The sequence below is a fragment of the Nelusetta ayraudi genome, unplaced genomic scaffold, assembly GCF_046127955.1.
Source record: "Nelusetta ayraudi isolate G7.1 ecotype Tasmania unplaced genomic scaffold, CSIRO-AGI_Nayr_v1 ptg000007l, whole genome shotgun sequence".
Taxonomy (NCBI): domain Eukaryota; kingdom Metazoa; phylum Chordata; class Actinopteri; order Tetraodontiformes; family Monacanthidae; genus Nelusetta; species Nelusetta ayraudi.
Window position 1 is genome coordinate 1,733,628 of NW_027466057.1, and position 24,290 is coordinate 1,757,917.

General features: G+C 43.0%; 4 protein-coding genes across 10 annotated transcripts; all 4 read left to right on the plus strand.

Annotated features, from left to right (window-relative positions):
• The first annotated feature begins 666 nt into the window (after nucleotides 1-666).
• Nucleotides 667-6,485, plus strand: senp2 (SUMO specific peptidase 2). 2 transcript variants are annotated; one of them, XM_076017751.1, is made up of 17 exons: nucleotides 667-1,159; nucleotides 1,804-1,865; nucleotides 1,960-2,072; nucleotides 2,646-2,712; nucleotides 2,833-2,914; nucleotides 3,008-3,182; nucleotides 3,300-3,406; nucleotides 3,508-3,584; nucleotides 3,782-3,830; nucleotides 3,905-3,977; nucleotides 4,077-4,232; nucleotides 4,322-4,453; nucleotides 4,661-4,885; nucleotides 5,022-5,101; nucleotides 5,183-5,267; nucleotides 5,358-5,453; nucleotides 5,565-6,485. In XM_076017751.1, the coding sequence occupies exons 1-17, from the start codon at nucleotides 981-983 to the stop codon at nucleotides 5,625-5,627; spliced, it is 1,821 nt and encodes a 606-aa protein (XP_075873866.1). In that variant the 5' UTR covers nucleotides 667-980; the 3' UTR covers nucleotides 5,628-6,485. The 2 variants fall into 2 exon arrangements, with proteins under 2 accessions (XP_075873866.1, XP_075873867.1); XM_076017752.1 differs by having other exon boundaries at nucleotides 4,080-4,232.
• A 491-nt stretch (nucleotides 6,486-6,976) lies between these two features.
• Nucleotides 6,977-10,477, plus strand: LOC142883117 (transformer-2 protein homolog alpha-like). 3 transcript variants are annotated; one of them, XM_076017755.1, is made up of 9 exons: nucleotides 6,995-7,158; nucleotides 7,623-7,768; nucleotides 8,244-8,356; nucleotides 8,454-8,607; nucleotides 8,746-8,934; nucleotides 9,036-9,151; nucleotides 9,265-9,423; nucleotides 9,542-9,612; nucleotides 9,716-10,477. In XM_076017755.1, exons 2-9 carry the CDS (start codon nucleotides 7,703-7,705, stop codon nucleotides 9,724-9,726), a joined length of 879 nt encoding a protein of 292 aa, XP_075873870.1. In that variant the 5' UTR covers nucleotides 6,995-7,158; nucleotides 7,623-7,702; the 3' UTR covers nucleotides 9,727-10,477. The 3 variants fall into 3 exon arrangements, with proteins under 3 accessions (XP_075873873.1, XP_075873870.1, XP_075873871.1); XM_076017758.1 differs by lacking the exon at nucleotides 7,623-7,768 and having other exon boundaries at nucleotides 6,977-7,158; XM_076017756.1 differs by lacking the exon at nucleotides 6,995-7,158 and having other exon boundaries at nucleotides 7,165-7,768.
• A 584-nt stretch (nucleotides 10,478-11,061) lies between these two features.
• On the plus strand, nucleotides 11,062-14,756 carry LOC142883116 (obg-like ATPase 1). The gene is made up of 11 exons (XM_076017754.1): nucleotides 11,062-11,218; nucleotides 11,531-11,628; nucleotides 11,730-11,873; nucleotides 11,969-12,096; nucleotides 12,301-12,476; nucleotides 12,598-12,678; nucleotides 12,876-12,973; nucleotides 13,063-13,203; nucleotides 13,330-13,426; nucleotides 13,524-13,646; nucleotides 13,764-14,756. The coding sequence occupies exons 2-11, from the start codon at nucleotides 11,531-11,533 to the stop codon at nucleotides 13,866-13,868; spliced, it is 1,191 nt and encodes a 396-aa protein (XP_075873869.1). The 5' UTR covers nucleotides 11,062-11,218; the 3' UTR covers nucleotides 13,869-14,756.
• Nucleotides 14,757-15,931: 1,175 nt separating this feature from the next.
• LOC142883113 (transcription factor Sp3-like) lies at nucleotides 15,932-23,775 on the plus strand. Of its 4 annotated transcripts, none has more exons than XM_076017746.1 (9): nucleotides 15,932-16,064; nucleotides 16,390-16,487; nucleotides 17,125-17,355; nucleotides 17,460-18,065; nucleotides 18,799-19,002; nucleotides 19,098-19,302; nucleotides 19,572-19,761; nucleotides 19,971-20,167; nucleotides 21,386-23,775. In XM_076017746.1, the coding sequence occupies exons 1-9, from the start codon at nucleotides 16,058-16,060 to the stop codon at nucleotides 21,628-21,630; spliced, it is 1,983 nt and encodes a 660-aa protein (XP_075873861.1). In that variant the 5' UTR covers nucleotides 15,932-16,057; the 3' UTR covers nucleotides 21,631-23,775. The 4 variants fall into 4 exon arrangements, with proteins under 4 accessions (XP_075873861.1, XP_075873865.1, XP_075873862.1 ...); XM_076017747.1 differs by having other exon boundaries at nucleotides 15,933-16,104; XM_076017750.1 differs by lacking the exon at nucleotides 16,390-16,487.
• Nucleotides 23,776-24,290: the final 515 nt, after the last annotated feature.

Below are 24,290 nucleotides of genomic sequence, written 5' to 3' on the forward strand. Positions count from 1 at the left end.
GACTGTGTTGGTTCTTTGGCAGCTCTCATAAGAGATTACTTTTTATTTTAATAGCACATTCAGTGCCTAAGTGTTGCAGAATGTGTATAACACAATATGTTGATAAATACTAAGGCAATGGTTTATTATATAATAATGAGATGGCCTTACTTATCACTTATCACCTTATTTGCCAACTCGAAAAAGCACATACATACATAATTAGATTTTTGTTATCTTGTGGTAATGTGACTTGATTACTAAGATTAAAATTCTAATTCCAAACGATCTCAAGAAAGGTTTCAAATTTACCAGGTATGGGTATTTTGATCATCAAAAAAAATGGGGAAAACACTACAATCAGCTTCAAATTATTTCCTTTGTAAAGATAAAAGGATTTTAACCCCTTTTTCAAATATCAATTTTTGGGTAAATGTGTTTAATACCAAGTAAATTATATTTTTTGATTTATACTCCCATCTTTATTACTGTACTTAATCCTGAAATTGCATATCTGGAGGGCTAGTATTTTAATTTAATTAACATTTCATTCATTTGACTTAAATTTGTTTTGGAAGAAAATCTAGCCTTACATTCGGTTCATTTTAGGAGAGTTGAGCTCTCGTTACGTAACCAAAAACGGACCCTGGTGCAGCCAATAGTAGACCAATGTGTCTCTGACGTTTGAAACTTTCCGGATAAAGGGTTTGTTTCCGTAGTCAGCGTAGGCCTGAGACGGTCACTCCGACATGTCACCTCGTGATTTGGCCCTTCAAATTGGGTCTCCACCCGTCTTTGTGTCCGCGGTGCTCAAAACGTTTGTCGTCTGCGAAGCGTAAACACTAAATTGAGGCACGTTCTGTGCGCGTCCGTGCTGCTAGCTGACGCTATCAGCCCCCTCTGTATGTGTCGTAGTTTGCTGGGGGAACTGTCTAGTGGTCGTTAGATTAGTCCTGGCCCGCGTAGAAGAGTCCGTCACCATTTTGTCGTATCTGTCTGGGATGTATGGATGGGTGCTTGACGGAATTTCGTCGCTGTTTGAGCCCGTGACCGGCCCAAAGCCAGCCGAGCTGCCCAGCAGGAGTCACGTCAGTGGAGAGGATCCCACGCCGCCTGGCTGGAAAGCGGGAGCTCAGGCTCAGGAGAACCAAGGCAGACCGACGAAACGGAACTACCAAAGGTCGGTTGTTGGAGTGAACATGCACATATCGTAGTGTGCTGTTCGCTGATTTTTAAAAATGATCGCAAACTGGCCCCAGACGGCTAACGCAGTGAACCACTGTTCAATTGAATAATGTGGCTAATGGTCGACTAGCCCTGCAACAAGCCCTGCTACAAGGACACAAGTCACCTGTACGACGGGCAACTGAGTAATATTCAGACCGACTAATTAGTGAAGAGTTACCACTGTTAATCCCAGGTGTTAATTATTACTTCGCCTTGTTGTGGCGCTGTCTTCAGACCGCCCTTTAAATAACGATGTTGCTGTATTGGCTAACTGTTAGCTGACGTCATGTGATACAAGCTTGTAGATATCCATCACTTTCCTCCCTGGGCACCGTAGTTTCAAAGTCCGAGTAAACATCTCTGAAATGAATAACAAAATATTTGTTCTCCATTTTCATAATGACATGCACATACCATTTTGAATCCAGTAACGCCAACTTAGATTTAAAGATTCCTCTAACGTGTAATTGCAGGGATTTGTTAGCTTCCACGCACTACAACTCCCACTAGCTGGAGTAATGTCATTGAGACCGAACCAACTGAAAGTTGTTGCACAGTGTTTTAATGCTGGGTTATGCTTCGCTTTTCCTCTTGCAGCGTCGATGTGGCAGACGGCGTTTGCAATGGTGACCAGGTGGAGGTGAAGAGACGCAAACGTGGTACGTTGAACTTCTTGTAGAGGATCCTCACGCCGCGCCAAAAGATGATCAACGAACAAGGACTGTTGCTGATGTGTGGTTTCCTTTGTATCAGATGTGGTCATTAGTTTTGTGAAGAAGACTGTCGCTGGAGTAGCAGGTCTCCTCAGGCTGCGGAACCCACTGAAGACCCGTAGTGAGAAGGCCAGACTTTATGAAGAGTCACAGGTTTGTTTGATTTTTTTATTATTTCAATTTCATACATGTTGTCTATTTAAAATGTTAACATCTGTACTTGCTTATCGTGGTGCAATAATGTTAATACTAGAAAGTGGGTAACACGGATACAGTTGATTTACCTATGCCCACAGTGCAGCCCAGTTTTTGAAGGTTGTATGCAAATAAATTTGCAAAGCAGCGATGGGTTTCACGTTCAACTCCTTCCTTTTTATTGTTCTCTTTTCAACTCCCTTTTCTTTGTATTGTTGACAAATTTCTGAATTACAAGAGAACAAAACAATAAACAAGAACGGTTTAGAGGGACAATCTTGCAGTATTATGTACTTACATTGTCACTTGATATTGACCATGATGTCTAGTTACAAAATCTATGACATTTAGCAGCGAAAGGATGTTGCATACAGCACGTTTAAGTCAAGCAGTTAATAAAATTCTATTTGTGTCAAAGGATAAAATGTAATCAAGAATTTTTTAATTTATTTTTTAAATTAAGGACAAAGTGTGATTCTGTGACAGTTCATATAATTTGCACTAATTTTCATATTTATCCTCTTCATCCAGCCCATTACTCTGATGGGAATAGATGAGCTCCACACCTCTTGGCTTACCAGTACTGAGTGGAGCATGAGTAAGTGGCAAGGGTCATGTGATCTGTTGACTGTGGCCTTTTAACACACTTTCATCAACACATGTTCTTCTCGTTGTATGACTCCTGTCATTTGTTAATTGTTTTCCTTCTTCTCCACAGGTAAACCGGTCATTAGAGCGAATGAGTGGGGTGGGAAGAATTGCTTTCAGAGTTCCCCACCTCCATCGATAAGAAAATACAGGCAAGTGTCTCGCGGCCGTGCAAGAGCTTCTGGTCTTAATACTGTGCTTGACATTGTGATTCCGTTTAACATTCATGACATTCTGCAATCCAGCTTGACAGCGCTGCCTGCAGGACTCACTGACAGGGGAAGAGAAATGGACAAGACAAGCTCCTTCCCACCGCTGCCCTCCAGACCTGCCCCCAGGCTGGCCGCTGCTCACTCTTTTCCAACATCCAGTGGCTTTGGGCACAGTCGCTGTTTCAAGCCTAATCTGACAGTAGAAGAGGTAGGACTACAGTATGTGCCCCCCACCCCACCATTTGTCACTTACATTTCAAACAGATTTGATTCTTGCAGATACTGGTATCGTTATTGGCTCATGAGGTCATCTCTCTGTCTTCAGGCCATAAAGCAGAACAATAAGGAACACTACAGGCGCTTGCTGGAGATGGTGACGGAGAAATACAGCAAAAATCAACCACTTCCCTTTAACCAAACAAGACCACAAAAGTATGGGCAATATTCATTACTCAGTAATTTGCTAGGATGCATTGAAGACATGGTGAAGAAGTGTTTTTTCAACATTTTCTTTCTTTCCTTTTTGCACCCAGTGAGTCCGTATGTGACCTCAGAACTCCTCCCTCACAAAAAACCATTGAATCCGTTCCCAAGAAGATGGGATGCACAGGTAATATTCACCTGCATGGGTTGTCAGAGTGATGTTTGTTGATGTTGTAATTGTATAAAATGATTGTAAGTATTGATGCAGATGCATTTGTAAATAAGAACATTTTTCACTTCATGAGTGAGTTTCTATTAGATGAGCTCAAATATGCTGCTTGCACATACATGCACTGGTGATACCATTTTGTTTTTTTTCCACAGCTGCTCCAAGTGTTTTCACATGGAGAACTGCATCTACAACCAAGGACAGGTTGGCAAAATTCACACACGATTATGGATGCATAAAGTATATTTCATGCAGACTGATTGCATTCTTCTGTGCAGGAGGAGCAGCTTGCCTTTTTGTATGACAACTAGTAAAGCCGTTGACGGGGCTGACCCTGCCAAATGTACAAAGGTAGTCAATGAACTCATGACGGGCAACAGCCGCAACTGTAGTGCACCAAAGGGTGAACGGATCAATTTATCACTCGTGTTCTCCTGATCTGGGTTTTAGCAGAAACCAGCTGCAGAGTTGGACCTTTCAACAGAAGTTGCCACTCGTCTCAAGCTTGTAGACCAAGAGACTCCAGCTTTCGTTCCCCCTGAGACACATTCTTTTGACACGCTCCACCAAAGATACAGTGGCGAGGACATACCAAGGTTGACCAAGGTGATATTGACAGTGCTAAGTCAAATTAAGCGTTGGTAGTTTATTGTATGCTTTTTTTTTTTTAATGTGTTAAATGAATGTGTTTGCAGGAGATGATGGCAGAAGTGAGTTGCGCCTTGTGTCAGAGCGATCCCAACCTTGTCCTGAGTGCAGCTTTCAAATTACGCATTACCCAGAGGGACCTGGCCACATTACAGGAAGGAGGCTGGCTCAATGATGAGGTGCATATGGAGAGCAAAGACAGTTTATAGTCATGATTAAGAAAAAGGTTTCTTTTTTTTTTTAAGTCGTTAATATTTAGCCAGAAACTGAAGTGAATGTCTTCCTTTGCCCAAATTTAAATTTCAAACTGCAGTTAATACTGTTTTGTTTTTTTTGTTTTTTTAAATCTTTTACATATCCTCTTTCTGTTGCCACCACCACCAAAGGTGATGAACTTCTACCTCTCCCTGGTCATGGAGCGAAGTTTCAGTGAGGCAGCAGGATTAAAGGTTTACTCGTTCAGCACCTTCTTCTTCCCCAAGCTGTGTGGTGGAGGCGGAGCCCATGTGCAAGGACATGCTGCGGTGAAGCGCTGGACCAAGGCTGTCGACCTCTTTCTCTACGACCTCATCATGGTTCCTCTGCACCTGGGTGTGCACTGGGCATTGGCTGTGAGTCAGAACAGTGGTTGCCAAATCTTTCATACTTATTGCATGGAAATTCCAATATTTGAGTCTCAACATAAATCCCAAATCTCAGTGCTCACTCTCTTTTTTTTCAACCCATAACCTTATTACTCCCTTTCAGGTGATTGACCTGAAGTCAAAGACAGTCAAATCATATGACTCAATGGGCCAGAGACATGATGACATCTGTGGTCTTCTCCTGTAAGTGTGCCTCAATTTACTGGCCATCACAATTTTTTCTTAAAATGAATTACGCTGATGAACTTGGTGGTGGTTTTACAGGCGTTACCTTAAAGATGAGCACAAGGCCAAGAAGGGCGTAGAGCTTGATGGCACAAAGTGGACCATTGGCAGTTTGAGAGCCAGTGTAAGTGAAGTTAATGGGTGTATGCAACACTTGTATTGTTTTTTTTTCTGTCTAACATTAACAGTTTATGCACTGTTGCCATTTCTGTAGGAGATTCCACAGCAGAAAAACGGCAGTGATTGTGGCGTTTTCACCTGTAAATATGCTGACTACATTGCAAAAGGAAGACCTCTCACTTTTAAGCAGGTTTGTACTCTATGTGAACTTGATGTGAAATATTTTCTTTTTGAGTCAAATAAATTCAATATTGAAAATAAAGACATGACCTTTATTTCTCCCTCTCTCCCTCTTCTACAGTGCCACATGCCGCTCTTCCGGAAGTTAATGATTTGGGAAATTCTTAATCAGAAGTTGCTTTAGAAGATCTTGGCCAAAAAAACAGACTGTCTCGGCTGGATTATCACATCATGTGTACAGTGACATCAGCAATTAGAAGAGGAATGCATGGGCCAAATAATGAGACTTGGGTCCAACCCATTCTGACTGCTTGAGCTGGAGAAATGAAACATTTGTCTTCAGAGTTGACTATGTCTCTTTAACCTTCTGGGGGCATATATAATTACATTTTCTCTGAGTTGTATTTGGAGGCAGGATCAGGATGTATTATGTGTATTATTTACACAAGCTTTGGCACTACTGACTGAATGTTTTTGTGTTTGTTTGTTTTTTTAAATAGACGTGCAAGGTTTACAGTGTGAAGTTCAGCCTTAAGTGCCTTTAGTCCTCAAACACGGAGCTCTAATTTGAGCCATTTTTTGTTCATGTGCAAAGATAATTTCTTGTATTAATTAGATTCTGCAGGCCTGGGATTGTTTGTAATTTGAGTTTCACAATTTGGATGCTCTTATTGTAATCGACAGTAACTCATGCAATTAAGATTTATTTATGAGACTGGTTCTAGAGATAGGTAAAATTACATTGAAATTATATATTCCAGTCCCTTTTCAGTTAAGTACAAGCATGCATAGGGAAGTGTGTGGGCTTCTTGTTTTGCATTGTTTCTGCCCATACTTTTGTCTTTGGTTCATTTCCCCATACCAACAAAAAGCAATATTTTATTTTATTTGTGTTATTTAACTATGTCAAGAGGCTAGCTAGCGCTATTACGTCTATTTTCAGTATCATATTACAGAACAAACTACTGTAAACATGCATGTGTGCTCATGCCTTAAGATGTGATTTTTTTTCTTCTGTAATAAAGTAATTTTCATAGTTAAAGTTTAATTCTTCAGTTTTTATGAATTGCATTTTAACATCTTATGATAATGTATATGCTGATAAGTCATAATATGATTTCTAATATAGGTTTGCATTTTTGCTTTGACTTATTTTTAGCACTTTGTCATAATTCACCTGCTAAATATTGAAGCACATACATATTAAACCAATCAACAATATTGAAAAATACTTTCTTAAAACAAAATGCCAGACAAAACAACAAACAGAATACAAACAAGCAAAAACCTTACAAATTGATTTGATATTTAATAAACTCTTGTTTTATTCTTTTGCCGTTCAACTTTGTCAATAAACCACGAATTAATAGTAGATACAATTTTGTATACTGTGTTGAAATTACTCTTGCAATTGTCCTTTTAATCTTGTTATTTAATAGTTTGTTTTTGAAAAATAAAAAGCACACGACGACTTCACGGAAACGACAACTTTCTTCTTCGTTGGTTCACTAGCTTGTGGCTGGATGGAATAGACGAAGAAGAACGTAAAGTAGGTGGCGCGCGAGCCGAGCGATCGCCTTTCCCAGTGTGCCGCAGTAGCCAGCTTTTGCAGGCCTTCTGCTGGATTTGGTTCGGAGAGGCTCAGTGTATTTTATTTTACAAACATCCTCAGACATTATAAAATGAGCGACGACGAGAGAGAGTTCACGGAGCAGGTGAGTCGTGGCGCTAGGTGGTCACCAGTTGTTTATTGGAATTGAAAGCCGTTTAGCAAGACCAGGTTAGCGAGCTAGCTAGTTAGCCGATCCCTGTATTTGTGGTTCAGATTTTCGCAGTGTGTTTTAAAGTAACATCGGACCATAATAATTCTGCACCGCTACTCCTATTTCGGTCAACGAGTTAATGATCCAAAGAGTCTACATTCAAGTGTTAATCTTCTGAAATTAATTTTCAATCGATCGTAGAATATGTGGCCCACACAGAAGTCGAAATATGGCCGTCGCGTATTAAACATGTCTTTTTAAACCTCAAAAACCGTTTCAGCGCAAGTGAAATGAAAGTATATAACGTGTTTTCAAAGAATCAATACTGTGTTCCATATTTTGCTGTTTATTTTGTGCATCTTGGTTCTCACAGAAACACAACATGCCTCATCACCCTTGTTTTTATCTTTGTTAAGGTTGAGGTTGGAAGAAAGAAAAAGGCGGAAGACGTTTCAGATCTGAAGTTATTAATATTTGCAGCTGATGGTGTTGATGCATGCTAATGTATTGGATGCTGAAAAAGAAGCTATCAAGATCTGTCACCGCTGCTAGTGTTGTAATGGTAAATTGGGGAAGAGGAGGAAAAGAAGTCGTTAAATCAAAGAGAAGAAAGAAGAAATGAAGGGTTGTTTTGAAGTAATGAAGTTAAAGAAGTTGTGAAGTTAAGAATCAGAAGATTACCAGGGTATGAGTAACTCCCTATCAGCCTGCTATATACATTACTTTATTTCATCCTCTGTCTTTCTCTTAAGCATGCATACTTTTTCCACACTGTATCAAAAACTCTATTTCAATCTTTTTGTTCAATCTATATCTCAGCTAATTGATTTGTAACAGAGCTATGTATGTAGTGCTAATGAAATACCTTGTTTTGTTTTGTTTTTTTTATCTCCAAATTACATCTTGTACAATCTCTGAATTTTGTGAGCTCTTTCTAATTTGGCCAAGTAAAGAGCCCGGCATACTTGCCTTATTCCTTCATTCTTGTTGGCTAAGCACGGCATTACACTTTCTTACTTAAGTGGCTGGTCTTTCAGGATTCCAGGCAACAGGAATCAACAAGGACCGAAAGTAACTCACCCGCCAACTCCAAAGATGGCTACCAGCATTCGAGGTCCAGGTCTCGTTCCCAGTCCAGGTCAAAATCCAGGTCAGATAAGTCGTTTTCATTCCAAGTGAAATGCACTTATCATATATAAATTCGATACACATTATTCACGTCGAGTTGAATGTGTTCCCATCCACAGATCCCGTTCCCACCGGAGTTCTCGCAGGCACTACTCGCGCTCTCGTTCCCGCTCCCACCGGCGACGCTCAAGGAGCAGATCTCGTAGTTGGCGTCGCCGTCGAAGCCACAGCCGCTCACCCATGTCAAACCGTCGCAGACACATTGGCAACCGGGTACGCATCCAGTGCTTCCTCTGCATTGTCAAGATTTCCCTGACTAGTTTTGCCTGGAAAATAATCTACACACCACAGAAAAACACTGTCATTTTTGTTTCAACATATAATCACCTCTTTTCATACGTCTGTTCTTAGGCAAACCCTGACCCGAACAACTGTCTGGGTGTGTTTGGACTGAGTCTGTACACCACTGAGAGGGATCTCAGGGAAGTTTTCTCCAAATATGGCCCTTTGAACACTGTCAACATTGTCTATGACCAACAGTCGCGGCGGTCACGAGGCTTTGCCTTTGTCTACTTTGAAAACTGCGAGGACTCAAAGGAGGTAGGGAAAATCTGCTTTTTATTTTGTTGTTTTAACTTTAAATCCTTGTGAAAGTTGAACCATGAAGATTGTTTAATTGAAATGTTGTTGTTGTTGTTTAGGCAAAGGAACATGCTAATGGTATGGAACTGGATGGTCGACGGATCCGGGTAGATTTCTCCATTACAAAACGAGCCCACACCCCCACACCTGGAATCTACATGGGACGTCCGACATAGTAAGTTCCCCTCTTTGTCCACGTTTTCCAGAAACAACTGTATAGAATATCTCCCAGGACATCAGCCAACTGTTTTTTTTAACTCCCTCCCCTCTCTCCACGTGTCTTAATAGCGGGGGTGGTGGTGGCAGCGGTGGCAGCGGAGGTGGCGGTGGTGGAGGTGGCGGTGGGGGTTCTTCACGTCACTCTTCCAGAGACAACTACAGAGGCTACGACCGTGGCTACGACAGAGACTATGATCGCTATGATGATCGCGAATACAGATCATACAGGTGTTTTTAATTAGTGCTTCTTTGTCCTCTATGTAAAATATTGTAACCTCAGACTGCTGTTTTTGCATCGTGATAAATTAAAGACTGGCGGTTAAGACTTGTTGTTTCTTCCCTACAGACGCAGATCTCCATCTCCTTATTACAGCAGAGGATACCGCTCGCGATCCAGATCACGGTCCTACTCGCCACGTATGTTTGAACAACACATTTGTTACAATCTTTGCCAGTTGTTTGCAAGATTTACATCTTTTTAAAAGAATAATGCAATTCACCTCTGTCCTTTTTTTCACAGGTCACTACTGAGATACTTTAGACGACTTTGTGACAAGTTCTGCACTTCTGCTTGGGTTGGATGAAGTTGTCCTGTTCTCGTACTCCAGGAATTAATTTCCAAAAGCCGAGGTCATTTTAAAGCATAAAGGTGGTCAGGTTGACATTTCCTTGGCTACAGTGTTGTGCAGGAAACATTACATATTAGCATATTATTTGTACAAGGATTGCTGAATTCATGTTTGTGTTTAAGATTTGGGTGGAAAAAAACTCCATACGACTGCCGTCCGTCAATACTGACAGAGAATATATTGATTGTTGCCATATGTATTTGATCGTGGTGCAAAGGGAGAAAAAATAGGTGTGTGTGGAAATGGGCTCACTAGTTGGCTGACTTGGCTCAAGGTCAAAATTGCTTCTGAGGTTTACTAACTTATTTCCCACTGTGTTGTATTGTACAGCAACTATGGGTGTCTCAGTTATGGCAATCAAACCAGAATGAAACAAATCTGTTTATAGTAGCTTGACAAACCTTCCAGTGACTTTGATTTAGTAATTTCTCTTTTTTTCTGTTTGTACATAGTTGTTGTTTCTTAAAATTTCAGTATGTGCGTTTACTGTTTAAAGTGTCTAAAATGCCATGTTTTTATTTTTTACTCATTTTTTTGTTTGTTTGTTTTTGTTGTCTGCTGTTGCAGTGGTATAGGAATGCTTCCGGTATTGTATCGGTTTTTGTTTTGTTTTGTTTTGTTTTTTAAATAAAAATTGTGCATTCTCATGTGAATGTTGTGATTCTATGGAAAATTGATTTAATATAAATACCATTACAAATGGTTAAAAGGCCCACCGAGTACCACTGAAGTAGCTCATTATAAAAGTAGTATTCAAAACAACTAAATCTGTTATTGTTTTGTGGGTGCGTTGGTGGTTACCATAAATATTTCAATTCAAGGATCGATCTGTAGGTAATCCCTCTTTTCTGGTGTCCCACGTTATCTTGCATTTTGCTTAGGAAAACCTCTATTGCAATAAATGTGAATAAAATGTTTATAATTAGCAAAGGGGCAAAGGTATCCGTTTTGTGGCTTTTTACAACTAAAACATTTATTGTATATTCCTATTTTTGACGGATCATTTCTTTAAATTCTACTTTTGTAGTAGCTCAGGTTGAGCTGACTGGCTCGTCAATAAAATACTTCCTGTAAAATGGCGAGCTCGAGCGTAGAACTCGTTGATGAACTCGCTGAAAATCAGTAGGGAAAGTGTATCCAAAACGAACTAAATGCTATATCTAGCGCTATCGAAACCATTCAAGCTCGATTTATTTATTTATGTTTTTTTTAAAAAATATATATATGTAAAAATTCCCGTTTGACAGGCACAGCTGCGCGGCCAATCACATGAGGGCTCTCGTCAAAATACTTCCGGTTTGCTGTGAAACTTGCCTTTCTACCCGAGCTGCTAGTGGGAGCAGATTGTGAGGGGCCAACACCACGCAGACCGCAGTGTATTAAAAGGCTTGAAGGTACTTAAATTAACTATTTCCAACCAGACTGTCTTCTGTTACACGCTGCGTATAGAAAACGGGAAAGATGCGTTAGCGTAGCCATACATTCTCGCTAACACTTAGCCAGGAGTGGTGCCAGACCAGTTAGCTAACGTTAGCATGCTGTTTGAATGAGCGTTAGGATAGCGGCTGCCTGTCCACGTTTCAGTGGAGTTCAATAATTCGGGAGGAGCGCCGAGCGAGTAACATTTCAACCTGCACACACGAATGTAGTGTTTACACTTGATATATCCAAACACACGAGGAATCACTCATTTTTAATTCACACAGATGCCCCCGAAAAAGGCAGAAGCACCGAAGCAGCCTACATTGATTGGACGGTTTGGAACCTCTCTCAAAATTGGAATTGTGGGATTACCGAATGTCGGGTATGTGCTGGATGTATATTGGTGGAGGGCGGCACCCTATGCTGTGTTGTGAGTGACTGCACAACTATTGACATGTTCCTCTCGGGCCTTATCCATCACAGGAAATCCACATTTTTCAATGTGCTCACCAAAAGTCAAGCTGCTGCAGAAAACTTCCCATTCTGCACTATTGACCCAAACGAGAGCAGGGTACCTGTCCCCGATGATCGCTTTGACTTCCTCTGCCAGTACCACAAACCAGCCAGGTGTGTGTAGTGAACTTATGTCTCTCTGTCAGTCTGTGTCAGCTGTCAAACATTCCTGCATTCCTGTCTCATCTCCTCCTTGTCTGGCTCTCTAGCAAGGTTCCGGCTTTCCTGAATGTTGTGGACATTGCGGGTCTGGTGAAGGGAGCTCATTCAGGACAGGGACTTGGCAATGCTTTTCTCTCCCACATCAGTGCCTGCGACGCCATCTTTCACATGACCCGTAAGTTGTTTTTGCAGCTGTTTTTTTTTTTTTTTTTTTACAAAAACATGTGACTGACAAGACAGGTGCTCAAAGGACAGGTTAAGATCTATTGCAAAACCTCGAGGTTGAATTGTCTTGCTAAATTGGCAAAACGCTTTAGTTTCTAAATTTGTCGATTTCTGTGGCATTGTGATGTCATCCTGCAATGTTTGTGTATCAAAGGCGCATTCGACGATGAGGATATCATTCATGTGGAGGGAAACGTTGACCCTGTTAGGGACATAGAGATCATCCACGAGGAGCTGCGACTTAAGGATGAGGAAATGATCGACCCGATTTTTGATAAATTAGATAAAACTGCTGGCAGAGGAGGGGACAAAAAACTTGGACCTGAACGTGTAAGTTCCAACGCGTGGTTTGCAGTGTTTCCTTGCTCATGTTTGTGGCAGCAAAGGTTAATTTGTGACCGACTAGCTTGTCGACCTGGTTTTGTTTACAACTCGCTTCTTCTACTCACAGGACATCATGAGTAAGATAAAGAACTGGGTAGTTGATGAGAAGAAGCACGTCAGGTTTTACCACGACTGGAACGACAAAGAGGTATTTATTTTGAAACGTCTTGTGTGATGCGAGGCGACTTTTCTGTTGAAAAGGTTTTTCCCATTGCCATATCACCATTCCTTTTGGGGAGTTGGGCTGTAGCTCACTACATTATACTTTATTACCCTAATACCAGAACTTTGGGGGAGAGAGATATTCTTTCGCTAAAAACCAAACCGTTAATATTTTTTCCGCAGATCGATGTGCTGAACAAATACCTGTTTCTGACATCAAAGCCCATGATCTACCTTGTTAACCTCTCAGAGAAAGACTACATCAGAAAAAAGAACAAGTGGTTGGTTTGATTTTTATGGCCCAATTATTGTTTTTTTGTTTTGTAACTGCGAACAGGAAGAGTAATTACACCTTGCTGCCGTGTTATAGGTTGGTGAAAATCAAGGAATGGGTAGATGCTCATGACCCTGGTGCTATGGTGATTCCTGTCAGTGGTGCTATTGAGTCCAAATTGCTGGACATGGAGGAGGAGGAGAGGAATAAATACTGCGAGGAGCAAAAAACGCAGAGGTGGGACAAGCTAAGCTTAGTTCAAGGAAAAGAAAGATTCACGTGGCCTTCATTAGTTGAAGTTTAGCTAATTTGGGATTCAATTCTACTTGCCCTCACTTTAATTCTTGATGTACTTGTTCGCAGTGTTCTGACCAAAATAATAAAGACCGGATATTCAGCACTTCAGCTGGAATACTTCTTCACAGCTGGACCAGATGAAGTGAGAGCGTGGACCGTCAGAGTGAGTGCCGTTAGGAGCTGATTGTCATTGGAGGGGGGGACTCATTTAAAAAAATATATATATTTTTTACATAACTTTTGTTATTTCGTACCAACAGAAAGGGACCAAAGCTCCTCAAGCTGCTGGAAAGATCCACACTGACTTTGAGAAAGGCTTCATCATGGCTGAGGTGATGAAGTTCAGTGACTTTAAAGAGGAAGGCAGTGAAAGCGCGGTCAAGGTGTGTGTTTTATATTCATTCGTACGCCTGTGTTCATGCCATTAACTTTGCAAATACCCTTTACAAAAGAATTTGAATACCTCAAAGCATTCTCTAAATGTGTTGTGTTTGCTTCAGGCTGCAGGAAAATACAGACAGCAGGGCAGGAACTACGTTGTGGAGGATGGAGACATTATCTTTTTCAAATTCAACACACCCAATGCACCGAAGAAGAAACCATAAGCAAAAAAACAAAACAAAACTTGAGGGACCTCACCGTACAGTTCAGTTCATAAGGCCCTAAAAGAGCGATACTGTCTGCTGGCTTTCATATTTCTCTCCTGGGTTTGGATGTTTACCAATGAACTGGTTGTTTCCCCTCTCTGGACCAGGATCTGTTTTAATCACACAATGCAATATACATAAAACAAAATAGAATACATTGTACTTGCTGAATGAATTATTTCTTTGTGACATGTGAACATTTTATTTGGGAAGTGGCTCCAATATCTTGTCACACTACTGAAGAAATATACATTATTGATACTTTTTTTTTTTTTTTAATTAAGTGCCATGTCTGTAAGAAACCTTTGTTTGGGTCATTGCCAGAGGCCTATTCAACAATGGTGGGATGTTGCATGTATGGGACAAAAATTTGAACACTCGGTCCGAGTTGCCCTTAAGGCCTCAACTGAGCTTTCCTCAAGGATATGGCTTTATTTTAAAAACTCATAAGCTGGTATGTCTGGGTAAACCTGGCCAAACATCCAAATTAAATGTTTTTCATAGGTTTTAATTTTGAGTTATATTTGGAAAAGTTACAAAAAAAAAACTCACCTCTCGGAGAGCCTCCAGATAAAGGTCTGGGAGTTCCAAATTTGATTTAGAATGACTGTTCTGTGAGAGATAATCTTGAAATGAGGCGAGAGTGCAAAATTTTCTGCAAAAAGCATTCTGAACTTTTACCCTTTCTCCGCCTTCACGTGTGAATGTCATTTTTTTCCACACGCATCATTGTATTCCTGCTCACTTTCCATCTTGCACAATAGATTGACTGATGAAATAAAAAATCTGTGGTATGTCGCACCATCCTCATCAATATTCTTGTGTCAATAAAAGCAGACAAACACATTACAACTTTGATTTTTTTTTTCTCCGCCAGATGAAACCTTCAATGTCTTGGATTGTTACGGTATGATATGGTATGAGGTGAACGCTTACAAACATCACCAAAATAGGCTTTTAAAAAAATCAACCACTTGTGTTTTTGTTTTGTAAATGGTCCCAACGCTGATTTGGCCAAAACTCTTTAGGATGACTGTTCCATGATATGCTATCATGAAATGAAACACTGCAAAACCACAACATGTAGGAGGGGGGGAGCGGGAGTCAACCGATGCCCTTCCTTTTTTCCCCTTAATTTGGGAAATGACAATGCAACTCAGATTTGCCCCTTCTATGATATCTTAGAATTTAAAGGGTGAAAGAATGCAAATACAATGACATGCATTGCATACAAAGAATGTACCCAACAATCTGAGTGATACATACGTACACATACGAACCATTAGTCGAAACGGCCCTCAATGTTGCTGTATTATAAACGGTAAAGGCTAAAATGAAATGCTGTTCAGGAGTGGAACGAGCCGACTGTTCTTGGTGAACTGAGCTAAATGTTCCGGCCCACTGAAAGAAAGTAAATATCGTGCATTTAAAATTACGTCGCCTGTTTTCTGAGGAGATAATTCAAGTTAATACGTTTCCAAAGTGTGGAATCTTGTTGCAACTTTCACTTACTGTCTATCTTGGCCTCCACACCATATCACATTTTGCAACATTAAATGGGTTTAGTCGGCAGATATGCGTGAAGACTTTAATCACAGAACTCTTGTTTTTTGTTCTTCAAAAAAAAACTGATTTGAGGCCCGTGATTCTTTCTCTATACTAGTCAGATATGTCAGTTCTTTAAGATTAGAGCTCAAATAACTTTTAGCATAAAGTGGCTCCCATGTTTAAAAGCTTGACATTTTCTTCTTCTTCTTCAAAAAAAATGTAATTTTGAGTGCCCATTAAGTTAACTTCTTCAAGTATCTTTACGAGAGTTCAACTTCACTCCGTCCTCGCTGTCGTTCGACAAACAGGAAATACACGTACCATAAAATTCTATTGACATTCACGTGAGCCAGTCAGGTCTAGGGAATCCCGCCATTAGCCAATCAGGTTAAAGAAGAAGGGCGGGACGTCCTGTAATGTGATGCAAATTAGACGGTCAAGCCTGTTAGTCCCACCTTTTTGTGTTTCCCGCACCGTCAATCAAAATAGAAAAAAAATCGACCCGAATTCACCGATCAACACTAGCCCGCCTTTGATAAAATAATCATGTTTGGAGTTTAGTTGATCAGATAATCCTTCCGGTTATTACCGTTCACGCTATGACTGGTACGTAAACACGTAGCGCATCGAAGCGTGGAACTAATCGGTGAGTTTGTGCAACCTACAGCGAGGCAAACTGCGTCTTTTTATCTTTTGCTCGAGTGCTAACTAGCTAGATATGGGTAGCTAACGGCGCTAGCTGCCTAGCCGCGGAGTTCACAAAGTAAACAGTCAATCTGGGCCTCAACTGCTTCAGAATCTCCGCTGCAAAGTTGAATTTCGCAGTCGGCACCGTTTGGACTGGAGAGTGGGGATGCTTTGCGGGCTTTTCTGGCAGGCAGAAGTTGAGGATTACAGAGTTTTGCTGAGTTTCCCCCTCTCTCCCTGCTAGCGCCAGAGCAGCCTCTGAAACAAGGAGAAATGGCGTCCGCGGACGTGGACAGCAGTCAAAGCGAGTTTCTGCAAAACGCCGGCGCGGCGGAAACACAGGTATCCGACATTTTCTAGCCCGTCTTTCTCGCTCGCTTTCGAGTGCTGGTTGTGTTTTTGAGAGCATGGACTTCACACGTTTTAAAATTTAGATGGCATGGGGCGAAAGCGGTACACTTCCTGTGTTCCCCTCAATAACGGCCACCCACTTTACCCCTGGAAAACCCGCCCATAGTGGGTAGGACACTGAAGTTAGTCACTTGGGTCGGCTCGCTCGAAGATAGCCGCTGTTCCTCGGCCAGTGAGAGAAGCCCGGTGTATTTAATAATATCTGGACGGCGTCCATATTCAAGCAGAATGCTTCAGTTGTTGTGCCTTAGCTACCCATCCCCCACCCCGTGCTCTCAACCGGTTCTGAGCCTGTTATCTACTCTCTGTTTGTGTTGCTGCTTGCATCTACCTAATGGCTGTTTTTATTATCGTCCATGCATTTTTCTTTTAATGCTTCGGGACAAATGCCGACTCTCTGATGTATCATGCAGATAGTACCTGTTTTAGTGGGCAACAAACCCAGCGTGGGTGTTCTTTCCCTAGGCAGGCTGAATCTAAAAAAAAAATGCTGAGATAAATCTTTGGATTGTGGAAATGTGGCACAGATTGATTGACCCCTCTCCCCCCCACCCCCCACCAACACCAGACCACAGACATGTCGGCCATCCAGCTGACAGGTTCTGACCGATGGGAAGTTCTAACGCCGGTCTCCACCGGGAAGGAAGATCAGGGTGTCGTTCACATTCCAAACTCGGGCATTGTCACGTCCAACGGGCAGTATGTGCTTCCCATCGGGAGTCTTCCCAGCCAGCCCATCTACGTTACAGCGTCCGGGAACGAGGTCGCGGCCAACGGCGTGTCGGGAATTCAGTATCAGGTGGGTGTAAGAGGGAAAGTGGGTGGGCGGGGGGACGCACGGCTGCAGATTTGGGACGCGGCAGCTGCTTCCGCTCCGATCTAAACCGCCGCTCCTTCCCGCAGGTCATCCCCCAAATCCAAAACGCAGACGGTTCGCTCACAAGTTTCCCCACGCAAGCCATGGATGACGGAACGGGCCACATCCAGCTCCTGCAGGACGGCAGCCACGGCAGCATGGGGATCAGCTGCGCCACCACAGCGAGCACGGACCTCCTGACCCAGGCGGGTCATGTACAGTCGATACAGGGCGTCCCGATCGCCGGAGGCTCGGCGTACACCGGGACGGTACCCGTCGGGCTGCCCGGCAACATCACATTCGTTCCCATCAACAGTCTGGATCTGGAGTCTTTGGGGCTGACGGGGGCGCAAACGGTACCCATCGCCACCGGCGTGACCCCCGAGGGTCAGCTGATCATGAGCGGCCAAACGCTAGAGAGTCAGGACTCGGGCGGCAAGCAGCAGCTGGTGACGGTGAGCGACGGCGGCGCCAACCCGGAACTCTACGTGCCAACCAGCGTCGCCGGCGCCGTGTCCTCGGGCGGCGCCACGCTGCCCGAGACCATCGACGGCACCGGGGTCCTGACCCAGGCCACCGCCGTGTCGGCGGGCGTGTCGGACCCCTCGTCCTCAGCCAACTACAACTCCCACAATCACCTGCAGCAAATCCAGGTCAGATGCTCGTTTCTCTCCATTGACGGGGGTGGGGGCGGGGTGGACTGATTAAAACAAGGCTGTCGGGTCGCAGGAGTCTAAGAAACTGGAGTGACATCAAGTGCTTCGGCGCAGGCAACCACTGCGTTTGATTTGTAGCTGTGGATTCAGGCCACATCTGTTGCACAGCGTTTTATTCCTTCTTGCTAAAATGTGTTTATAGTGCAAAAAAAAACAAAAAACATATTGGTTGTCTGAATCTGTTAAACCCTTGGCAAAATTGAATCCAGACAGTCAAAGTTCCCATTGTAATCCTGCACAAGTGCAAAGGCTCAGTGCCCAATGCTTGTTCTTATTGGTTCAATAGTCATGAAGATATGATGATTTTTCTTTTTTGTGTGTGTGTGTGTGTGTGTGTGTGTCTAAATGAAAGAAAGCTCAGCTGATGATGATGGTTTTAAGTAGATGTGCTCTTCAACTCATGCTTTCTAATCCCTGCTTGCTTTGGGAAGATTAGTTCTGCTATAATCTATATCTTTAACGTATTGCAGCAGCCATCTGAGTCAGACACTCGCTCTTTTTTTTTTACATTTCTAAATATTTGACCATCATAATGTGCATCTGCTGAAGATGGCCTGATTTGAAATGACCGCCGCGGTAGTGATTGAATGAATCGGTTAAAAGATTTCAGACTTTTAAACTGGACTCGTCGGACCCCCCCTCGATTTTCACCGTGGTCTTGCCTCCGCAGGTGTCGTCCTCTGGCGCCACCTCCATCTCGCAGCCCATCCTGCATCTGTCCGGCGACGCTCAGGCCCAGGTGGGCCAGGCTCAGGACCTGAACTCGGCGGGGGGTCAGACGCTGCAGAGCGTGCAGCTGGTCAACCCGGGCACCTTCCTCATCCAGGCCCAGACGGTCACCGCCACGGGACAGATCCAGTGGCAGACCTTCCAGGTGACCTGCAGTTCCCCCGTCCCCCCCCCGCTCCGCTGGCATCCCTACCGTGAAAAAGCTCCCTGCTAACTCGCATCGTGCCTTTTTTGTTGTAGGTTCAGGGCGTCCAGTCACTCCAGGGACTCCAGTTGCCCCAGGGACAGGGCCAGGCCCAGCAGTTGACCTTAGCCCCAGTCCAGACCCTCCCCCTGGGCCAGACGGGCCAGGTCAGCCTGCCCAACCTCCAGACGGTCACGGTGAACTCCGTGTCGCAGTCTGGGGTTCAGTACGCGCACGGGGAGGACACAAACAGTCCAGTTGGTAGGCAACACTTGAGCTCACAGCACAGCAGTTGTTGGGCCGTCAGTCTGTTGTTGTGTCCTAGGGCAAGACGCCGAACCGTAAATTTGCTCCAAGCGTCGCTGGCAGCGACTTGCACGGCAGTGAATGAATGAATGAATGTGAGTGAACGGGTGAATGAGAGGCCACTGTAAAGCGTGAAGGCGCTGCAAAGCGCCACATAAGTGCAGGCCGGTTACCATTTCACCGCTCGACCAACCGGCTCCGCCCCCTCTCCGCCCGGCCCCCAGGTATCCAGATAAAGGAGGAGCCCGACTCGGAGGAGTGGCAGCTGAGCGGTGACTCCACGCTGAACCCCAGCGACCTCAACAACCTGCGTGTTCAGATGGGCGACGACGACATGGACGCGCCGAGCGGCGAGGGCAAGAGGCTACGCCGGGTGGCGTGCACCTGCCCAAACTGCAAGGAGTCCGGAGGAAGGTGAGTCCCGCCTCCTGAGCTCCGGTCCAAACTCAGACGGGACGTCGCTGATGTTCTGGAACATCCTCGGTTTTTTGCAGCGACCCGTTAAAACCCCCGTTTGCATCAGCAAAACGTTTCTGAAAGTGTCGGACGAAACAGCGTCTCATAAAGGCAAAAAGCCTCTGACGGTTCTCTTCCCCCCCCCCACCCCCCCGTGCGTCACACAGAGGTTCCGGCATGGGGAAGAAGAAGCAGCACATCTGCCACATCGTCGGCTGCGGCAAAGTTTACGGCAAGACGTCCCACCTGCGGGCCCACCTGCGCTGGCACAGCGGTGAGCGGCCCTTCGTCTGCAACTGGATGTTCTGCGGGAAGCGCTTCACCCGGAGCGACGAGCTGCAGAGACACCGGCGGACGCACACAGGTGAGGCCACGCCCACACACTGCCCGTCACACCCACCGGGGGCGGGGGGCCAATGGCTGAATTTTTTTTTCTTTTTTTTTTCTTTTTTTTTTCTTTTTTTTTTTTTGTTCTTAATGTGAATGTGTCTTGTTCAGGGGATGATAACTTTGATTATTGATTAATCGTTGACTAAGAATTTAATCGATCGAATGAAATGAAATGAAATTAGTCACAATTACTCACAATTAATTGAACGTTTCTTACACGGGTAGTTAATAGCATTATAACAGTTTAGTGGCAGGGAAGAGCAATTTAAGTGTAGATGCTGACCGTCAGTTCCTTTTAAGCAACTTTTAAAGAAAAGCTGAAATGTGACCCATGAGAAGTCAACTTGAAGTAAGAGGATAAAGGTGTTTTCACTGTTCTCTAATGTGTAGAGGGGTCACATTGGACCTGCAACATTATTTAAGGTGTTCCTTACACATTTTTCATTGTGAAATTTAGGTTATCAGGAAGAATTGCCTCTTATCAATTAATGGTGAATTGATCGATAAGGTCAATCAACTAGAAGAAGAATTAGAAGAAGTGTAGAAATAGATGAGGAGACGATGTTGTCATTATTTGGCTACAAGGTGTCATTTTATAATATTTTTGCTTGCTTGCGTGTTTTTGGATTTTCCCAATGTAAAAAAATGTGCCGTGACTAAAAAGGTTGAAAACCTCTGATCGAAGGAATCGATCGCGCAGCAAGTCCCTACACCAGGCATGGGCAAACTACGGCCTGGGGGCCATATGCGGCCCGTTAAACTTTCTAATCCGGCCTGCCAAGCTTGAAGAAATTCTATTAATAGTAATTAAGTAATGAAATAGCTGTATAAACATTTTCCAGTGTTTTAAGGGGCGTTTCAATGAAGAGCTGAAGACGGTTGGGCTTCTAAGACATATTTTGATCGCTTTTGTTCATTATTTAATTGACATAAAACACCTTATCTTCACATCCCATCATATATTTGTTTCTCCTATGGAAAAACTGGCCTCTCTGTCATATTTTCAAAACCCACCCTGCTCTACACCGTCCCATCCCACTGGGCGCTGATCCAGTCCGAGAAAACTCTCGGAAAACCGACCCAGTTTCTTTCTTTAAGAGTTGTAGGTGAAACTCCGCCCCCTCCCTCCCCTCCCCTCCCCTCCCCGAGTTTGTCTGCTAACCTGAAGCCTTGTGCGCGTGTCCTCCCGCAGGAGAGAAGAAGTTTGTGTGCACAGAGTGCTCCAAGCGCTTCATGCGGAGCGACCACCTGGCCAAACACATAAAGACTCACCAGAACAAGAAAGGCGTTCCGGCCGTGTCGTCGCCCACGGCCGACGCCGTCATCACCAGCGACGGCACCACGCTCATCCTGCAGACGGCCACGCCGCAGGACCTGGTGGGCAGCCAGGACATCCCGCTGCAGCTGGTCACCGTGGCGCCCGAGGTCATGGAGTGAGACGGTGACCCAGGGGGGCGGGGCTCGAAATTCTTTTTATTATTTTTATTTTTATTATTTTTTTTGTGAGAACTGGCCAATCACAGGGACCTCCAGGGGGGCTTCTCTCTTTCACTCTTACCTATTTTTTTTTGTTTTTGTTTTTATTTTTTACATATGAATATATACGTAAATATATGACAAATATATATATTTTAAGTAAGAGTTATCATGACTATGTTTTTTTTTTGCGGTCTCTTTATAGACACGCAAAAAAAGAGATAACATTAAAATGTGGTCACTATGTACACGCGTAAAACACACTCGCACGCACGCACGCACACACACCACACACACACACACACGCGCGTGTAAACATGCATTAACACTCAACATGAATACTCAACACGACGAAATGCCTTATTTTGTATCATACTCTTGTATAAAATGCTGGAGGTGCATGTGTTTTTTAAGCTTTGCAGATGATGTAACTGTAATGGAGATAAAAAAAATGTGTTTGTTAAAATGGTGACGATGAAAAACAGGGGGGGTGGAGTGTCCGACAGAGAGAACAGGAAGTAGTAAACCTCTCTAGAATGACTAGAATTTTTTTTTTGGGAGGGGGGGGGGGGAAGTCGGAGTGGGATTGGGGAGGGGGGTAAAATCAACCTGGTCGCTCTGTGAGAAGCAGCGCTGCGGATGCAGCCAACTGTTGTTGGCTGCTGCTGCTGCCACGAGTGGAACTTTTTATTCCCTATTTAAAATTTTAGAACAATTTCTCGCAAAGGCCTCAACGCACAGGTGGTGCAAGAATTTGGAAAATGGCATTTGGACACAATATTTTCGAACAGAATGTAAATATTACAGAAAGAGACATATTTTTCTCGGATCACGGCAAACTTTATTTCTTTTTTCTTTTTTTTGACATTTCTTTTGTTGCTAAACATTCATGCTGTGAACCAACGCGTCAACCAATCACGATCGAAGTTAGTTTTCTCATATGAAGCACTAGCACCTATTGAGCATCTTCCTACAGCCCTTCTTTCTGATTTTTTTCATTTACAAAACATTTAAAATTTAAATTTTAAAAATAATTTAGAAGTTGCATTTTTTTAAAACAATTTTAAATTGAAATTTTTTAACATTTTTTTTTTTTTTATGTACAATTTTTTTTTTATTCCACCATTTATGTCATAAATTGGTCTCACAGTCAGTATAAAAATAAGTTCTGTCCTCCACCTCCCCCATAAACAAACCAAGAACATTTCAATTTATTTTTTTTGCTTACGTCTGGTGCGTTCGAGGCCTTTGGGTTAAATTTTCTTTTTTTTTTTAAATTTCATTTCTAATGACCTCACAGCAGCCGTTGACCAATCATCGAGCGGCGCTGCTTTGAGCAGAGCGAGAGGTTTAAACTCGAGCAGGATCGCGGCGGCTGCGACTCGGCTTCTTCCAGCGTCTGCTCACTTTGGACGGAATGTTTCCTCTGTTGCGACTTTGAGCACTCGCTTCCAGGTGCTCCTCCACCTCAAAACACAACTTTTTGTTTTAAATATTTTTGTTGTAAATTCACATTGTTTAGTTTTTTTTTTTTTTTTTCAGTGTCTTTTTTTTTTTACCACCTGGGTGTTTTGTTTTGGGTTTTTTTTCTAAATGGAAGCCACACGATGATTCTGACGGGAAGGGAAACATGCACGACTGCTGTGTGGAGGAAAACTGAGATGCAACAAAAGCAAATGAGCCCCAGGGGGCGCTCACGTCATCGAACATTCCAGTCGAACAGCGGACGATGCCGGAATTAAGTTTTGCAATAAGTCCTCCGTGATGTAAGTCAGACCAGATGTTACTCACATTGTCAAAGGAGAGAAAAAAAAAAAACAATCATGCCATTGTTCTTCATTTTATTTTATTTTTTAAAATTCTATTTTAATTAATGTAATCCCTTCCTCAGTTTGTCGTCATGTTTATAGCATTCATTTACATGTATGTTATCTTATTTTTCACATTGTTTATAGAAGCCATTACCTAGTTAACTGAATTTGTTGTATCAAAACCTTATTTTAAGTGATTTTTTTTTTTTTTTTAAAGAATTGGTGTAAAAATTGAATGTTACCTTTTGTAAAACATTTTTTCAAATGGATCACAATAAACGTCTGAAACCTTCCAGTAACAGGTTTTGACTGCGGGTGATACCGAGGGTTTGACATTTTGACTCAGAGGACCAGTTTGAAACTAGTCTGGTTTTGTCAGTAAGAAAGAAAGAAAAAGCTAACTTCACATTTGCATTTTCTTTCCCTCAACAGTAAACTGATGATGTACATTTACAGAGGTGATTATCTGATTACACTGGCTGATTTTTTTTTTGCCACATATTTCATTCGTTACTTTTGTTTACCGTGTCTTTTTTTTGCTTGGGGCCAAAAATGCAAAATGTCCACGTGTCGGAAAATGGAAGAAAAAAAAAAAGACGACGTACATCTTGTCAGTTCTGACCAGCCTGCCAAATGTGGTGAGTTTTGTAATATGATAAGGACAAAATGGGGTTCCAACGCACAGCGGAACCATAGTTCATTACAATTTCAATTGGGCCTCTGGCGCTGGCGATTTTTGGTTTTATTGCCGGACTCAATCCCTAATAATAATAATATTAATAAAACTAAAAAGTCACAAGGACAAATGCC

What these genes read in the sequence shown, in the direction of transcription:
- LOC142883113 (XM_076017746.1), top strand. An exon ending in TGTCGGGAATTCAGTATCAG is followed by an intron (nt 17,356 to 17,459) that starts GTGGGTGTAAGA and finishes TCCTTCCCGCAG; the next exon opens with GTCATCCCCCAAATCCAAAA. An exon ending in TGCAAGGAGTCCGGAGGAAG is followed by an intron (nt 19,762 to 19,970) that starts GTGAGTCCCGCC and finishes TGCGTCACACAG; the next exon opens with AGGTTCCGGCATGGGGAAGA.
- senp2 (XM_076017751.1), top strand. Translation starts at nt 981, where the DNA reads ATGTATGGATGGGTGCTTGACGGAATTTCGTCGCTGTTTGAGCCCGTG. An exon ending in CTAATCTGACAGTAGAAGAG is followed by an intron (nt 3,183 to 3,299) that starts GTAGGACTACAG and finishes CTCTGTCTTCAG; the next exon opens with GCCATAAAGCAGAACAATAA. An exon ending in GCATCTACAACCAAGGACAG is followed by an intron (nt 3,831 to 3,904) that starts GTTGGCAAAATT and finishes TCTTCTGTGCAG; the next exon opens with GAGGAGCAGCTTGCCTTTTT.
- LOC142883116 (XM_076017754.1), top strand. Translation starts at nt 11,531, where the DNA reads ATGCCCCCGAAAAAGGCAGAAGCACCGAAGCAGCCTACATTGATTGGA. An exon ending in CAGTACCACAAACCAGCCAG is followed by an intron (nt 11,874 to 11,968) that starts GTGTGTGTAGTG and finishes CTGGCTCTCTAG; the next exon opens with CAAGGTTCCGGCTTTCCTGA. An exon ending in AAAAACTTGGACCTGAACGT is followed by an intron (nt 12,477 to 12,597) that starts GTAAGTTCCAAC and finishes TTCTACTCACAG; the next exon opens with GACATCATGAGTAAGATAAA.
- LOC142883117 (XM_076017755.1), top strand. Translation starts at nt 7,703, where the DNA reads ATGCTAATGTATTGGATGCTGAAAAAGAAGCTATCAAGATCTGTCACC. An exon ending in GCAGACACATTGGCAACCGG is followed by an intron (nt 8,608 to 8,745) that starts GTACGCATCCAG and finishes GTCTGTTCTTAG; the next exon opens with GCAAACCCTGACCCGAACAA. An exon ending in ACTGCGAGGACTCAAAGGAG is followed by an intron (nt 8,935 to 9,035) that starts GTAGGGAAAATC and finishes GTTGTTGTTTAG; the next exon opens with GCAAAGGAACATGCTAATGG.